At 31.9% G+C, this 18093-nt stretch overlaps 3 protein-coding genes across 3 annotated transcripts; all 3 read left to right on the top strand.

The window, feature by feature from the left end:
* The first annotated feature begins 4168 nt into the window (after window positions 1-4168).
* On the top strand, window positions 4169-4846 carry LOC115964948. Its single transcript, XM_031084169.1, has one exon. The coding sequence runs from the start codon at window positions 4169-4171 to the stop codon at window positions 4844-4846; it is 678 nt and encodes a 225-aa protein (XP_030940029.1).
* A 2093-nt stretch (window positions 4847-6939) lies between these two features.
* Window positions 6940-8512, top strand: LOC115962793 (E3 ubiquitin-protein ligase RNF144A-like). The gene is made up of 2 exons (XM_031081666.1): window positions 6940-7547; window positions 8185-8512. Exons 1-2 carry the CDS (start codon window positions 7162-7164, stop codon window positions 8384-8386), a joined length of 588 nt encoding a protein of 195 aa, XP_030937526.1. The 5' UTR covers window positions 6940-7161; the 3' UTR covers window positions 8387-8512.
* Window positions 8513-10831: 2319 nt separating this feature from the next.
* LOC115963210 (probable E3 ubiquitin-protein ligase RNF217) lies at window positions 10832-14868 on the top strand. Its single transcript, XM_031082140.1, has 2 exons — window positions 10832-11442; window positions 14688-14868. Exons 1-2 carry the CDS (start codon window positions 10832-10834, stop codon window positions 14860-14862), a joined length of 786 nt encoding a protein of 261 aa, XP_030938000.1. The 3' UTR covers window positions 14863-14868.
* Window positions 14869-18093: the final 3225 nt, after the last annotated feature.

The following is an 18093-nucleotide window of genomic DNA, read 5'->3' as shown; positions in this document are numbered from 1 at the left end:
CTACTCAAATAAGATCGCACGGTACTGTGCTTTCTTCTTATAGGTCTGGATTTACCGTTGTAGTAACGGTTTTTAGCTCTACCAATTGCGGCAGTACTATCACAATGAATTAATATAGGAGGAATTGGCTTTTCCCAAAGTGGAATTTCATATAACAAATCTCTAAGCCAATTTGCCTTTTCACTAGCTGAAGCTAATGCTATTAATTCAGCTTCCATTATTGAATTAGCAATTATTGTTTGCTTTTTAGATTTCCAACAAATAGCACCACTACCTAAGGTAAAAATATAACCAGTGGTAGAGAGAGAATCACCTGACAAAGTATTCCAATCGGCATCACTAAAATCTTCAATCACAACAGGGTGCTTTTTATAAAATATGCCATAGTTTTTGGTACCAATTAAATATCTCATGACTCGCTCAATAGCTAGCCAATGATCTTTACTAGGCTTGCTAGTAAATCTGCTAAGCCACCTACTGCATATGCAATGTCAGGTCTAGTACAATCAGTAGCATAACGCAAACTACCAATGATACTAGCATAATCCTTTTGATTAAAAATCTCATCATCATTATTCACAGGAAATAAACGAACACTAGAATCAAAAGGAGTAGCTACACTTTTGTGATCATGAAAATTATATTTTCTCAATATTTTCTCAACATAATGTAATTGATCAAGATATATTCCATCACATGTTTTTGTAATTTTCATGCCCAAAATAAAATTAGCCTCACCAAGATCTTTCATATCAAAATGGCTTTTAAGCATATTTTTTGTCTCATTTATAACATGCATATTTGAGCCAAAAATCAACATATCATCCACATAGAGGCTAATAATAACATGTAGATTATTCCATGATTTAGAATAAATACATTTATCACATTCATTTGATTTATAACCATTCTCAATCATACAGGAATCAAACTTTTCATGCCACTGCTTAGGTGCTTGTTTTAAGCCATATAGGGATTTAGTTAGCTTACATACCTTGCTTTCTTGTCCAGGCTCTACAAAGCCTTCAGGTTGGTCCATATAAATCTCTTCCTCTAGGTTCCCATTTAGAAAAGTAATTTTTACATCCATTTGATGAATTTTCAAATCAAAAATTGTAGCAATAGCAATTAACAATCTAATAGATGTAATTCTTGTTACCGGAGAAAATGTATCAAAGAAATCAATATCAGCTTTTTGTTTAAAGCCTTTTGCAATAAGACTAGCTTTAAACTTATCTATTGATCCTTCCGGTTTCAACTTTTTTCTAAGGACCCATTTACAACCTATGGTCTTACAACCTGGTGGAAGATCTACTAATCCCCAAGTTCTATTAGAAATTAGAGATTTCATCTCATCATTTACAGCCTCTTTCCAAAATATAGTATCAGGTGATGTTAAAGCCTCTTTTAAATTTTGGGGATTTTCCTCAATGTTAAAAACATAATAATCAGGACCAAAATCTTTTTCAACTCTAGCTCTTTTACTCCTTCTAGGTTCCATTTCAAAATTTTCTTGATTTTGTAAATGTGAAGTAGAAGAACTAGGTTGTGACAAAATATTTTCTTCACCCCCATTATTTTTCAATTTAAAAGGAAATTTTTCTTCATGAAAAATTGCATCACCAGATTCAAAAATTATTTTGTTTTCAAGATCAAAAAATCTATAGGCTGCACTATTAATCGCATAACCAAGAAAAACACAGGTAATAGCTCTTATACCTAATTTAGGTATTTTAGGGTCAGTAAGCCTTACATAAGCAAGACAACTTCATACTCACGGCCTCTATCACTTCTTATTCTTTTTATTTTTCTACCGAATTGATTTTCAACTTCTTTTAAAAAATCTTGAAATTTTTCAAAAGCATCACTTTTTTTTTTCAACAAATAAATAGTTGTATATTTTGAGAAATCATCAATAAAAGTGATAATATATCTATTTCCTCCACGAGTTAAAATTCCCTCAAATTCACATAAATCGGAGTGAATTAACTCAAGCAATTCGGTATTTCTTACAACACTTTTATGAGGCTTTTTTGTAATCTTAGCTTGACTACAAGTTTCACATTTTTCAAAATCTTTTGAGAATCTTGGAATTAATCCTAAACTACTCATGATTCCCACATATCTACTATTTATATGACATAAACGAGCATGCCAAAAATTAATAGAAGAAAGCATATAAACTGAACTGGTGGATGCTTTATTATTCTCAACATTCAATTTAAACATTCCATCACAAGCATAACCCTTGCCCACAAATAATCACTTTTTAGTGATTACATAATTATCAGATTCCATAGTTTGCTTGAAGCTAGCCTTGTTAAGCAAAAAACTTGACATCAAATTCTTCCTCATGGACGAAGTGTAAAGAACATCTTTCAATGTTAGCACGCGTCCAGAAGTGAATTTCAATTCAACCTCACCACTCCCAAGAACCTTGGTTTTGCTAGAGTCACCAAGTATAACAGTTTTTTCTTCTTCAAAAGGAGTGTACAATTTGAACCAATTTTTGTCATAACAGACGTGCCTATTAGCACCAGAATTTGCCCACCACCCTTCAACATATTGCACCATATTGATGTCTGTAATCATAGCCACTAAAGGCTCTTCGGTTATGTTAGCCTGCGGGACAGATTCATGTTTCCGAAATTTGCAAAATCGAGAAATATGCCCACTCTTGCCACAGACAAAACAGGATCTATTAAATTGATCTTGTGAAGGGGGTCCTTGGTTCTTATTGTAATTTTTATTTGGGTTTCCCCTTCCTTGAGGTCTATTATTATTTTTAAAGGCTCTTTTTTTAGACTTCAATTGAACATTTCTAGGAAAATGATTTTTGGACATATTATTATTGGATGAAATAAGGTTTACCTTTGTGGTGGAATTACCATTGCTCTCTTGTGTCATGAGTGCATCTTGTCCTCTAGCTTCCTCCTCCACACGGATGCGTGTGATCAAAGTCTCCAAGGATGTCTCCTTTTGTTTGTGCTGCAAAGTCTTTGGGAACTCCCTCCAAGATTGTGGTAGTTTATCAATTATGCCAGCTACCACCAAATTGTCTTCAATCTTTATGCCTTCGGATCTCAATTCTGTCACGATTATTTGGAAGTCTTGTGCTTGATCCACCACCGATTTTCCATCAACCATTTGGTAACGGAAAAATCTACTAGCAACATACTTCTTTGCACCTGCCTCCTCGGTATCATACTTGCTTTGTAACGCTTTCCAAATTTTCTTAGCAGAATTGTAAGTTGTATCATAATAATCATAGAAATGATCGGCAAGACAATTCAAAAGATAAGAGCGACAATTATATTCATCTTCTGTATACTTATCTATTTTTTCTTGATGGAGACTATATTCTTCCTCACTCATCTCATCGGTAGGAACTTTTGATGGATTCTTGTCAGTGAGGATGTAGAAGACTTTGAGAAGACTCAAGTAGAAGAGGACTTTTCCTTTCCACCTCTTGAAGTGGGCTCCCTTAAAACGAAAGGGCTTGTTGAGATCTCCAACAGGTTCATTTGGTTTCTCTTGTGTAGGCTCCATATGTTGAATCTCCTTAAAATTGTTGGTGCAAACACAATAATAATAGAAATAACACAATGAGAAACTGAATAGTACTTCTGAATATTATTAATTCAATGAGAAAAATTACACAACACTATTTGGACTGAAGCGCGGCACTCACTCTCTTTAAGGAGATTCAAGCCCTTGGTTGGCTAATCTTTGTAACCGGTGCAGACTTCTCTGACTTGTCTCCCCCAGGATACAACAGCCCAACAAATGTTGTATGGCTAGAACAGCTTCTGCACAAAGTGTTCAAGCCTAAAGCTCCACCAGAAGAACACCTTTCTTTGGCTCGAAATCTCTCAAGAATTTAGAAATATTATTGAATTCACTCTCTCACACAATACTCTTTACTTTTTACTATTTTCTTCATTCACTCTTGATATAAAATTAGTCCATAGCATAGCCGTATATATAGTCTTCCAACCCTTCACATAACCTACATGTTATTTATTAATTTAGAAAACTTCTCTTAATTTATTTAATCTAACTTATATACAAGTAACTCTTTCTTTAACAACTCTTATTATAACTCATCTCTTTATTCATCTTCAGTTATTTTGAGTTTTAACATATTTAATTTAAAATGTACTAACAGATGGACATGATCCTAATGATTGCATGGGGTATTTGGAAGAACAGAAATGAAGTGAGGCATGGGGGAAGGAAGTTAGCAGCTGCTGAAATATATGGGACAGCCAGCAGGCTTCGTGAGGAATATGTTGCAGCACAGGAGGTTTCAAACCAACCTAGGGACAATCCGATAGATCAGCTCAGATGGCTACCTCCACCACATGGATGGTACAAGGTAAATGCAGATGGTGCTGTATTCTCTAAGCACAAATGGGCTGGAATAGGTGTGATAGCCAGGGATGATCAAGGCCGGGTGGTTGCTGCCATGAGCCAGAGATTGCAGGCTCCTTTAGCTGCACTAGAGATTGAAGCAAAAGCAATAGAAGCTGCTGCAATGTTTGCGAGAGATATTGGCATTCAGAATGTAGTTTTTGAAAGTGACAACTTGCAGGTTTGTTCTGCTCTTCAGGGAGAAACAGAAGCTTCCACAACTATTGCAAATATTATTGCTGGTACCTTATTCCACATGCATCAGATCCGCCATGTTGAAGTTAGGCACACAAGAAGAGAAGGAAACAAGGCAGCGCACGGACTTGCAAAGCGTGCCCAGTCTATAGATGATTTTGTAACATGGGCAGAGGAAACTCCACCTTTTATCAACTCTGTAATTCTCTCTGATGTGAATCAGGCTTTTCAAGTGTGAATTAAAAGTTTCATATTCCCATTAAAAAAAAAATGACGTGGGGCAAGAGATAATTGGACTAGAACTTAAATACTATCATAAGTCATAGCTAGCCTCGTTAGATACTCATAAGTCAGATATATATGTTACTTTTTGTTTACTGTAATGATTATTTTCCAAGAAGAAGGGGCTGTTTTATTTTTTTAGACTAGTTTTGGTTTTCATCCGAAAGAAAGGGGATTGCTTGAGGAAAAATTTGTTGCAAAAATAAATGCATTAACTATACTGATATGATTAAGTGTTAAGAGTATTTATCGAACCAAATTAAAAACTGTCAGGCAATAGAAGATTGGCGTTAAAACAAATCCCCAGAAGCTACTTGACGTACGTTAAGGTTGGTTATATATATATTAGAATTGTTGATTGGTTATGGGCTTATGGTTGTATCTGTTCTTTAATATTTGATATAATGATGTGGCATGTTGGGATTGAAAAGTGTAAAACCACATTATTTTAGAACTTAATCTTTTTGGATTAATGTAAACAAGCAAATAGAAAATTATAGTTTGATTAGACTTGTGATTAGTATGAATTACTTTTACGGATATAGCTTTACAGAAAGTTCACCGTAGAAAGAGATAAAGCACGGGAGACTTTACAATGACAGAGAACTTAAATAAGTACCAGTATAATAAGTCATTATCTTATAATAATACTCTCCCAAGCTTATTCTCAAAAAAAAAAAAAATGCTCTCCCCAAGCTGTATTGCTGTAACATGGGAAACAAAATATAGAAACCAAGCCAAACCTCAATCAAATCTCAACAAGGAGCAGCACTTGTGTCCACCTTCGATTGTCAAATATGTTTGGAACCCATCATTTCCAACAAGATATTAGACCACTTTTCATGTCAACCTATCATTTCCAAAACGTTGGTTACTTTTTGTTTACAGTTATCAGTTATGACTACTTTCCAGATTGAATCTCACGCCAAGATAACATCAAAGGGTTTTTTTTTTTAATGATTAATTTTTGGCTAGTTTTGGTTTCTATATGAGAAACAAAGGGACCGCTTGATACATAATTGAGCGATGATAGAGGAGTACTACAAAATTTGTTACATGGAGCTGTGACAAAACAACTTAAACATTCATTTAATTGGTAGTTTGAATTACTTTTATGATGTGTTTAGATGACATGATTTGGGTATTTGGATTTGAATTTGGGTGATTAAAATTCAAATAACTTGTTTGGAAAGTTTAAAAAATATCAAGGATTTGAATTTAACAAATCCACCAAGAATTTCAAACATTTAAAATGCTTGGATTTGAAATAACTCTTAAAATCTAGGGATTTGAAATCAAGGCATTTCAAAACTATTAATTTAAAATCTAAATCCAAATTCAAATTCAAGTTCTCAAACACAACCTTAGTATTTTTTTTCAATGTAATTTGATGTGAAATTTAAAATACATTTATTAACTATACTGATATGCTTACGAGTATTTTTACCCCCCCCCCCCCAAAAAAAAGATATGCTTAAGAGTTTTTTTTTTTTTTTTGAGAAATAAGATATGCTTAAGTGTTAAGAGTATTTATCCGACCAAATTGAAAGTACGAGGTAATAGAGACTTCACGTGAAAATTCTAGGATTTGAAAATTAGATTCGTGCCTATTAAAAAGAAGACTAGATAAGTATTGCAACAGGATTAGGGTTAAAACAGTTTTTTTTTTTTTTTTGAGAAATAAGATATGCTTAAGTGTTAAGAGTATTTATCCGACCAAATTGAAAGTACGAGGTAATAGAGACTTCACGTGAAAATTCTAGGATTTGAAAATTAGATTCGTGCCTATTAAAAAGAAGACTAGATAAGTATTGCAACAGGATTAGGGTTAAAACAGTTTTTTTTTTTTTTTTAATTTAAAATAAAAAAACAAACAAAGGGTTTTGGAATCAACTTGAATATTAGAGTTTGAGTAGACTTGTGATTAGTGTGGATAACTTATTCCTTTAGAGAAAGTCCACCATGGCAAGAGATAAATGGACGTAAGACTTTTCAAAGACTTAAATACTATTGTAAGTCATAGCTCGCCTCATAAGTCATAATCTCATTCTCCCCCAAGCTGTAACATGGGAAACACAATACAGAAACCAATTCAAAAAGCAGCACTTGCTTCAACCTTCGATTGTCAAATATGTTTAGAACCCATAATTTCAAACAAGAAATTCTACAATAAGGAAACTTGTTAATTTCCACATTTTTTGTGTGGATTGTGTCTCAAAATACATCGATGCAAAGCTTGAAGACAGTGTTGCCAATGTCCGGTGCCCCGGGATGAACTGTGGGAAGCTGTTAGACCCCTTTTCATGCCAACCTATCATTCCCAAAAGACTATTTGATCGGTGGATGAACCTTCTTTGCATATCGAAAATTCTAGGGTTTGGAAAGTGCTACTGCCCTAACCGGAGTTGCTCGGTTTTAATCATAAACGAAGGTAGGAGAAAGGATAAGAGATCAAAGTGTCCAAAGTGCAAGCAACCATTCTGTTTCAATTGCAAGATTCCATGGAAAAGTGGTCATCTTTGTAGTCAGAAGGAAGATGACATAGATATGAATGACATTTTATTTGTGGAAACTGCACAAGAGAAGGGATGGGTAAGATGTCCTGAATGCAATTTTTGGATAGAGCGCAGTTATGGTCTCCCCATTATTACTTGCAGGTTCTCTCTCTACCAAATTATATGCAAACATGTAATTGTGTCATGTGATTGTGTTTGTTTGCTTGCAACTGTTGTGAGTTTTTTTTTATTATATTTTTTTTTAAAGTTTTATCTTATGACGACCATCTAATTATATGATGATAGTATATTAAAAATTTGAAACTCATTACTTTTTTTTAATGTTATTAAAGTAATTATTGAATGATTAAATTCATCATTTCATAATAATTTAAACTTCAAAACATTTGCTAATTTATCTTTGGTATTGTGTTGATAATATTCACTGTTTCTTATTTACCTCCGATTTAATAAAGGTATTTAAATTCATCATTGTTTAATAGTTTAAAATTTTGAGATAATTTGAGGTGCAGATAAATGCTTCTACCTCGCTAGGATTTATTTTGATTATTTGTTTCTTTTGGTCATGACTCATGTTAGTGATGGAGTTCAAGCCTAGTACTCATCCATGGTGATAAATAAAAGTTTTAATTAATCATGATTATGGAAACAGTATTATTATATATATGTAGAACCTATTATATGCCCCTATTAGGAAATTATGCTTTAAGCCTTTAATAGTTCCTGGCTGCCAAACAAACACATGCTAATATTGATTCTTGACTGAGTTGAAACGCAGGTGTCAGACAAAATTTTGCTATCATTGTGGGAGAAGGTGTTCTCGGCATACTTGCAGCTGCAATGAATATGTGAGGGAACGGAATAGGGTGGTGTCTGCAGAGATGAACATGGCTCGAACTGATAAAGTGATATTCGCTTGCGTGGTGCTTTTCATAATTGCTGTATTAATATTTTTTGTGCAACATTATATATTGCGGTGAATCTGGGAAGAAAGTATTTGGAAGGTGTAGTACACACTGTGTAAACCATTTCAATGCTAATTGCAAGTGGAAAAAAATCGTTTATCTCCAAATCTTGTTAATTAGAGAAAAGTTCTTTAAACTCATTATGTGACAATTGCTATTAGAAATTCTCGTCAATGAAGATGTTATTCTTTACAAATTGCTATTAGAGAGGAGCTCTCTTAATTAATTCTATCTGAAATAGAAAGTTTTATGATTTTGTCTAGAACAATATGAAACTTATGGCATCATTTTTGGAGTTTAGTTTCTTTGGTTTGAACTCGATCGACCTCTACCCTTTCCCATTATATATCTAACTATATTACATAAAAAATAAAACTGCATGTGATCGACTTATGATAGATTAATTTGATTTATGATAGATTAAATAAAAGGTTTTATTTTTTTCATTCTTAGAATCCTCTCCTAGAAAACTCAAGCCTGAGGAAATAAAAGGTTTACCTTCAGTTATAGTCTCTGACTTCTTCGCCTAAGCCATGGTTTTAATTATCTTGTGACACTGTGAAATCACACGTGGATAGTTGAAGATTAGAGAGAAAGATAAAGACAATAAGCAATAAGCTTTTATAAAGACTAACCATGCCTAATGATTGATAAATGGCATACCATTACAATTGACAGCCAAGCAGAGACCGGGTGGCTCTCCCTTTATTTACCTATTTCATAATTATGCACATTTTCAAGAATATTTGTTTATGCATGTGTTATTGGGGTGGACTCCCACTCAAAATTTGTTGTTTTAAATCAAAGATTAATTATCAATGAATCACTGAAAAAGACGAAGAAGTGTTAATTGATCCACAAAATACCTATTTCACATGCACTTTCAAACCGAATAGAAAAATTTTGATGTCTCTCCTTAAACTCATATCCTGATGAAATTATGTTTATTCTTAAGTGGTGACTCTGTAACTCTCTGTAGAGTAACCGATGGCGAAGGACCCAAAAATGCAATAATAGAAGACTATAACAAAAAAATTATCATTCTCTCCTGTGACCTTCTAAGGGCTTGGGAACAACAAGAAAAAACTTGTGACTCTTATACCAACGGAGGAATACAATTAAACATGCACCCACGGAGATAAGCCCCTAACATCTTTCCACGATATTTCCAACAATGAACACAACCCCTACAAGTGCTAGGGAAATTGTATCCTGATGATATATAGAAGCGTTAAAATAAAGGCAATTCTTAGATATATAGTTTCAAAGCAATGTTCCAAGCTCTCAAATAGAAGGTGGGTCTCTAGTGAGACCAGACATGTAAGGCCCACTTCCTATATGAGAGCCTGAAGCACTACTCCAAGATTACTTGAGTTTTTCCCTAAAATAATGGACAAATCAAACTGAGCGCAATAAGAATTACGAACTACAAGATCAGCTTCAAGGTCCCAACCCCTCCTAGTACCAGGTTGAGAGTAGGCAACCAAGCCTAACCTTGAAGATATTTAAACTACAGGGAAAATTTTTTAATAAAAATGTTAATTGTTTTTTAATGAAAACAAAGGCTAAAGTACGCGGAATTGTGAATGCCATTTGCTGGGTAATTCTTAATTAAGGGCCCAATCAGTTGATTACATACTAATTTTTAAACCCAATTAATTGGCCATGTATCTCTTTCTAAAAAAAAAAAAAAAAAAAAAAAAAAAAAAAAAAAAAAAAAAAAAGGCCAATTATCTAGTCTTAAATCAGTTGAACTAGAACCATTCAATTGTGATCAAATAGTTGAGATTTAGTCATTAAAATTTTCCCTTAAACGTATTTTTTATTTATGCAGTTGAGTAGTTAGCCGATTCCAAAATTTTAGGGCCAAGGATTTATTTGTTATTGTTGTTGTTATAATTCAGTAGATAAATTGGGAAACACGGGAAAAACAAAACAAAAACCAACAACAGGTAGACAATAGACTATCTGTTAGCATACAGGGCATGCTCCAATTTGGGACACTACCGCACTGCCTCAATGACATTTTAAGGTTGTGTTTGTTTCAAATTGGGACGCATCTGAAAATACTTTCAATGTAAAATGTTTAGTATTTTCAGAAGTTTTATTGAAAATTTTAATTAAAAAAAAAAAAAAAAAAAACATAAGGAAGATGGAAAGGAAAATTTTTAATTAAACACCTCCGGGAGAAATTAAAACTCAACGAGACTTGGTCAACTGGACCCATATCCATGTTTGTTCTCGACAGTTATAATAACTTATATCACAATTGAATATTCGTTTGTGTCCATTTCCATTTCCATTTAATGATTGTTCTCGACAGTTATAATAACTTTTATAACATCATTTTGTTATAACTTCCATTTCCATAGTTTAAAAATACAATATTCGTTTTTATAACATCATTTGGAAATGGAAATGGCCCATTTCCAAATCATATTGCAGTAATCGTTTTAGGAAATGGGAAACACGCTAAAGAAAAATGGAAGAGACTTAAAAAAACCCCAAGAAGAGCAAGTAGAGGAAGATCCTGTGTTCACATGTGAAATATGCATAGAGCCCATGCAATCAAACAAGAAATTCAACAACAATAACAATTGCGTACACCCTTTTTGCATGGATTGCATAGCCAAATACGTCGAAACCCAGATTGACAACAAGGTGGCCAACATTAAATGTCCTAGTTTATATTGCACGCAATTGTTGGACTCTCTCTTTTGCAGGAGAATCATCTCAAAACCACTATTTGATAAGTGGTGTGATATTCTTTTCGAGTCGGCTGTTCTTAAGGTTGAAGAAAAATGCTATTGCCCAGACCCTCAATGCTCGACTTTGGTACTTAACGAGTGCAAAATTGTGACAAAATCTGAGTGTCCTGTGTGCAAGAAGGAGTTCTGTTTTCAGTGCAAGACTCGATGGCATGCTGGGTATCGATGCAACGAGAGTGGACAGTTGAGAGATGAGAATGATGTTCTGCTTGGAAGGCTTATTGAAGAGAAGAAATGGAGTAGATGTCCCAATTGTGGTCATGCTGTTGAACGTGTTGATGGTTGCAACGACGTCATTTGCAGGTATTTTAACATACATTGTTGGATTTTCTCATCAACCATGATATATACACATGAAACCATTTTTCGAAGGTTATATAGACATGGGTATTTATACCAAATCCCTATTTAATTTAGTCTGCTTTTTTTTAGAAGAATTTAATCTGCCTTTATAAAACTGTGACCATGAGTATTAGATTTAAATATTACTTTTGAAAGATTGAATTTTGATTTAAGGTAAAAAATAAAATAAAAAATGTAGTGTCCTTTTAAGTTAATATAATGAAAATATAATTCTTTAGATCCTTTTAATAATTTCTCTATTATTTACATTGTCACATCATATATCTCATCCCCGTTGAAACAACTAAACATGAACCTAGTTTCTTTGATAACATTTGTAATAGAAACTTAGTCGCAGGAATCTTAAATTTTGATTCATTTGCAATATATAATTCACTCTTTCTTTTTATTTCCATGTTTTCCAGTGAATATGTCAAAATAAATTGTTTGTTGCTTGAACCATAGGAACTATGGGATTCTATTAAATTCCATTTACAGGAAATCTTAAATCAAACCATAATGAGTGGATTGACATACCAAAACCCAAAAGTCCCTTAGGACCAGGTTGACGAGGGACATGCATAGAATTGGTGTTGGTTTACAATCTACATTGTGGTGGAATGGCAACCAGGGCTGGTGTTATGTCCGTAAGAATATGTTGGCACACTATTAACTCTTGTAACACTTCGAATCTTTGTAAGTCTTGGTTTAGTATTGAAAATATGTCAAAGAAGTCAAGATTGAAGTTGTGAAAGAAAGTTAGAAACTAGACAGGTACTATACTACATTTTGACACAAGCTCAATCTATCGAGTTCTACTAAACTCAACTGCTCGAACCTGCTTGATCGAGATTCATGTAGAACAGATCCTAAGGTGTTTTCTATCAAACTTTTGACCAAGGGTTTTGTGGATTACAAGATAAATATAAAAGCAACTCTAGAGAAAGTTTTTCAAGATTTTATGAGAGCCATGTTTCTGTTCACATTTATAATTTTTCCAAACTCTCTTAACACATCAACCAAAGTTATATTTTCATACTAAAATGTGGTGATTAAGTGAAGTTGCTGCAACCAGTCTACATCCAAGTTGTTGGTTAAACCTTCGGGAGGTTTCTTGGAGTTGTGAACGGATAATGTTCACATGCAATAAATCTAAAATAGAAGAGTTTGTAGGGATAAAACTATATGCGATTACATCCATAATTTATACTTAAATAGCGATAGATTTAGGGTTAAGTCTATTTTATTCTAGTATTTTTTTTAAAAAAAAAGAATTCTAGTAAATTTGTTTACCTTGGGATTGTAAGGTTAAATCCCTATAGGTTTTTATTGTGAAACAATTTTTTTCACTAGTTTTCTTGGGTCATTATTTAGTTATCCCTATGTGGTCCATGTTATGTGATGTTTACCAAACTTGAAACATAATTTGGTTAATTACCCATATTTGGATTAATTTGGTTAATCAAATCACAACTGAGGCCTAAAACCCTAACAGCTGGTGGTTGTGAGCCACACATCTTAAAGGCCCTACAGGTCCTTCACTTATTTTCAATAGCTAGGGCCAAGGCTATCCATTAATTTACTTAGCGCACACCCATATTCTAATTCTTCTTTTAGACAACATCAAATTATATCATCGCAGTCCACATTGTCATTCATTATATAAGTACAATTTAAATAAAATATGAAGCATAGTGAGTCAAATTAACATTGACCTTTAGGCGAACATAATCTAACACATTAGGTTTTTTTTTTTTTTTTTTTGAGGGGGATCTAACACATTAGTTATTCATATACTCGCCAAATCTGTAGTAATTCCCTTTTTTGAGGTAGACAGACTTTTAAGTGTTTATAAGAAATTGGACTAATATACGACAAGCAGTTCATTATTTAGAACCTTCGTTCACATTTTGTAAACGAGGAACCCATCTATAAAATTACATTCAAATTTCAATCAGTTTTATGACAATATATTTTTTGGAAATTTATTATGTAGTTCAGAGTACAATAATATGGTACTATCTCTTCTCACATAAATAATGAATCTCATTATAAATTATCAATATTCAATATATATATATATATATATATATATATAAACAGAGACCTCATATTAGAGAGTATCAAGTTATGCCATGTGGCACATTCCTTGAAGTTCTCTTTATTTAGAATTCTAAATCAACAAAGTTTGCATTATATCAAAGTATTAGTTCATTAAATTAGACAATAGAATAAATGCTTATATTAATTATCTATAATTGTACATTAATTATTTATATCAAATGAATTTATATGATTATTTTTATAAACCATATATAAGAGATAATTTTTAGTTGGAATAATAATAATAAATTTAGAATATGACATTCTTACTCATGTTTAGTTGCACTTTGATTGCAATTGACACAAAAGCCATAAAATTAAATATTTGTGAATTCACTAAAATAAATCTTAGTCCTTTAAATTTCCTAACTCCTTTCAGTCACATGTGCGAAATAGAATAAATATATTTATTTTGTTATAGCATAATGAAATTTAAATATTTTTCTCAAAAAAAATTAATATAATTTTTCTACGATTTATATGAGAAATAATAATTGAAGGATATATGCATTTTTTTAGTAGGCATGAAACGTGCTTATTTATATTAACCACTATATCATGTAATTTTTAATTTGTGAACACACACACACATATATATTGTGTGATTTCTATTTTGTCTATAAAATAACTAAAGATTATAAACTTTTACAAGGAAATTTATTCAAAAAAAAATTTATACATCAATAATTGAGGGGTATGAATCATGAATATTTTTATTGGAAATTAAGGTGACATCCAATTAAGTTACAAAATTCTTGGTAAATTTATTGAAATATTGTAGAAAACTAATAATAAGTTACACCGCACATCGTGTAGGAATTTAGCTAGTTTAATTAATAAGAGCTACTATTCTTGTGAGAAAATGAAATACCAATGACTCTGAAGGCCAAGCTACTTGATAATTACTCGCATTTTTTGAAGGACACCACCTCATATTACTCTTGCTTCATTGACCACTTAACTTTTATGTTCTTATAAACTTGAGATTTGAATTTTTTTTCTTTCTTTTTTTCTTTTTTCCTTTTTTTCCCATCTTTTACAGATAAGTAAACATAACATGTTTTACTATAGAGTTGATCAAGAATGATTGGTTTTCAATGCAGATGTCAAACTCGTTTTTGCCATAAGTGTGGACAAAAGTCTCATATTGGCCAATGTGGAGAGAAGGAACTCGAAGAAAATCTTTGCAGTAACATACTTCAATACATATTGGTTGTGTTGACGATGATATCCGTTTATGTGTTCATCAAAAATAATTTATTTCTTATAATGCAATAATTACAATGAGAGATTTAAACTAATTTATATTCTAATTATGGGAGATTTGAGCTAATTTATATTCTAACTATTGACATATTTTGAAATATTTTATAAGAAATTGTCTTAATGGTTGCGTATAATATTTAAGTAATTAACTTCAATTATACTTGTGATTACATTTTGCTTCTTCTTCTTTTGTGGATAATTCAATAGTTCAGAAGAAGATATTTGAACTACTAATGTTTTTATTGGAAACACTAGGATCGGTACTAGTTAAGTTACAAGGCTCTTGACAATGTAACAATGTAATTTTGGTTTTTAATTTTGGTGTATATATTGAGTTGAAGTTATTGGCAAATAAAATTTAAAATGCTTGGTGTTGCTTTGTAATTCTAAAATATTTTAAGTTTTTTTTTTCCCTTAACTTTAAACCAATACCAATTGGTGTTAGGGAAATCAAGATTTCATCTTGCCCAAGTATAAACAAAAAAATTTAACATTTAACAACAAGAAATATAATAAGAATCTATACTAAATTAAGTTATCAAAAAAGTGCGTCTATTCAATATTAATAAGCTATAAATAAAAGAAAATCAGAAATATTTCTTTTAATACACGCCAATTCAATAAAATAGAAGTCAACGATATTTTGAATTCCAAAAATTATATATGATTTATTTTATAATAAATTGTATTGAAATTTTCCTTTCAATATATATCATTGATTTTGTAATCATCTTCTTCAAGACCTAGTTTTTACTATATTCATGGCTAGAAAAGTGTAAAACATTGTAGTTGGTTTTTTCATCATATGCAAATCAAATAAAAAACATATTTACTATCATCTTATATATCCATTATTCTTCTAACTAAAAAATAATAGTGTTTCTAAGTAAATAATAAAAAAAAAAAAAAAAAAAAACACACACACACAAATAGAAGTTCAAAATTACTCAAAACTCAATCGCTTAGCAATATATTCTATAAATATGTCCAATTTATTACAAACTAAATAAAATAAAGCGTCCAAACAGGTCGTTCAATACACAACAACACAACAACATCCAAGTCCCAAATCTTCAACATTTTAACTTGAAAATTGAAACCCCAAACAGGTCGTTCAGAAGCCAAAAACAACTTTTTTTTCTTTTTCTTTTTCTTTTTTTGGTATTAGTTCTAATTTAAATTTACAACTTAAATTATTTTTTTGCCCACTCATAATAATCAATAACAAATTGTCACTTACGATTTGTTATGAAAGTATTGTGAAAATACCATGGACATAACATTTCTCTAGCCAAAGTACCAAAGTAGCCAAACACTTTGTCATTAATTTGGGGGAGAAATATCAAGTAGTAATGTGAGTATTAACAAAACCAAATAAATTTATAAATAAATTAATACCGCTAATGACCATATATTTCAAAAATATCAAGACCGGTAACAATTAGGAATTTGTATAAAATGTTTTTCTTTTTCTTTTTTTGGTGAGGGATCATCAACTATAAGAATGAGTTAGACAATTGTTTTATTTTTCAAACCCCCTTTGTCTTCACTTGGTTCCGTTTCTAATTGGTGTTGCCTTCTAAACAGACACACGTTGCCCAATAATTTTCAGGTTTTTTTTTTTTTTTTTTTAGAGTCGGAATTTTTTAAGTTATGACTACTTTTTGGGAATACAAACTAACATGGAAACTATGTTTGTCAGCACAAATGATCTATGTGTGAGACAGAACTTGAGTAAATCTAGTGCCACACATTTTGGCACAACAAATGCCACAACTCGTCACATGGTGAGTTGTGGTTGGTGGAGGAGTGATGGTGTTGTTGTGCCAAAATGTGTGGCACCAGACTTATTCGACAGAACTTTGTACCAAAAAGATGTACCCTACCACTGACTAAACTAATAGGACTTCAAAAGTACAAAGATACAACCTGGAAAAGAGGAACAAAACACCAAAACCACAATTTATTGATGTTTCAAATCAAAATATAAGATCGCATAACTAGAGAAGATATTAAATTACAATACTCCTAAATTAAGTTACAAAACTACTCCTAGATAATTCATGTGAGGTGAAGTGCACTTACAAATATGAAAGTATCCTTCCATTAATCATGCAGTAGGTGAGGCCATTTTTTTTCCAAGATTTGACCGACTTTTTTTTTTTTTTTTGGCTAAGAGTATAGCCATGTGTTTCTAGGACCTCTAAATATGCATATGCTAGTTTTCCTATGAAAACATCAACCATTTATTTCGGAGAAAAATCTTAAACCGTAGTAGATCGGGGCATTTCCATCCAAAATTTAACTGACCTTTTTTTTTTTCTTCACAAAAAGGTATTGCTATATCATATATGTTTTTAGGACCTTTAAATATGCTATTTGCAAGTTTTCGAGTACAAACATCAACCATTATTTTAGACAAAAATCTTAACTCATAGTAGGTGGGGGCATTTTCGTCCAAAATTTGACCAACTTTTTTCGCAAAATAGAATTGTCATATGTTTCTTGGACCTCTAAATATGCTTTGTGCAAGTTTCCGGGGAAAATGTTGACCTTTTATTTTGGATTAAAATCTTAATCTGTAGTAGGCAAGGGCATTTTTGTTTGAAATTTTACCAACTTTTTTTTTTATTTTTTTTTTTGGTTGCAAAAGAGCATTGTCATATGTTTCTAGGACATCTAAATGTGCTATGTGCAAGTTTTCGGGTAAAAACATCAACTATTTATTTTGGACGAAAATCTTAACCCATACTAGGTGAGGGCATCTTCATTCCAAATTTGACCAATTTTTTTTTCCTGCAAAACAACATTGTCATATGTTTCTAGGACCTCTAAATATGCTATGTGCAAGTTTTAGGGTGAAAACGTTGACCTTTTAATTTCAGACGAAAATCTTAATCCATCATAGGTTGGGGCATTTTCATACGAGATTTGATAGACATTTTTTCACAAGAGAGTACTGCCATATGTTTCTAGGACCTCTAAATATGCATATGCTAGTTTTCCTATGAAAACATCAACCATTTATTTTGGAGAAAAATCTTAAACCGTAGTAGACAAGGGCATTTCCATCCAAAATTTAACCGAACTTTTTTTTCTTTTTCCTTTTTTAATAACAAAAGAGCATTGCTATATCATATATGTTTTTAGGACCTTTAAATATGCTATGTGCAAGTTTTCAAGCACAAACATCAACCATTATTTTAGACAAAAATCTTAACTCATAGTAGGTGGGGGCATTTT

This window comes from Quercus lobata, chromosome 10, assembly GCF_001633185.2.
Source record: "Quercus lobata isolate SW786 chromosome 10, ValleyOak3.0 Primary Assembly, whole genome shotgun sequence".
In the NCBI taxonomy this organism is placed as follows: Eukaryota; Viridiplantae; Streptophyta; class Magnoliopsida; order Fagales; family Fagaceae; genus Quercus; species Quercus lobata.
Note: the sequence above shows the minus strand (reverse complement) of the source record. Positions and strands in the feature narration are given on the sequence as shown.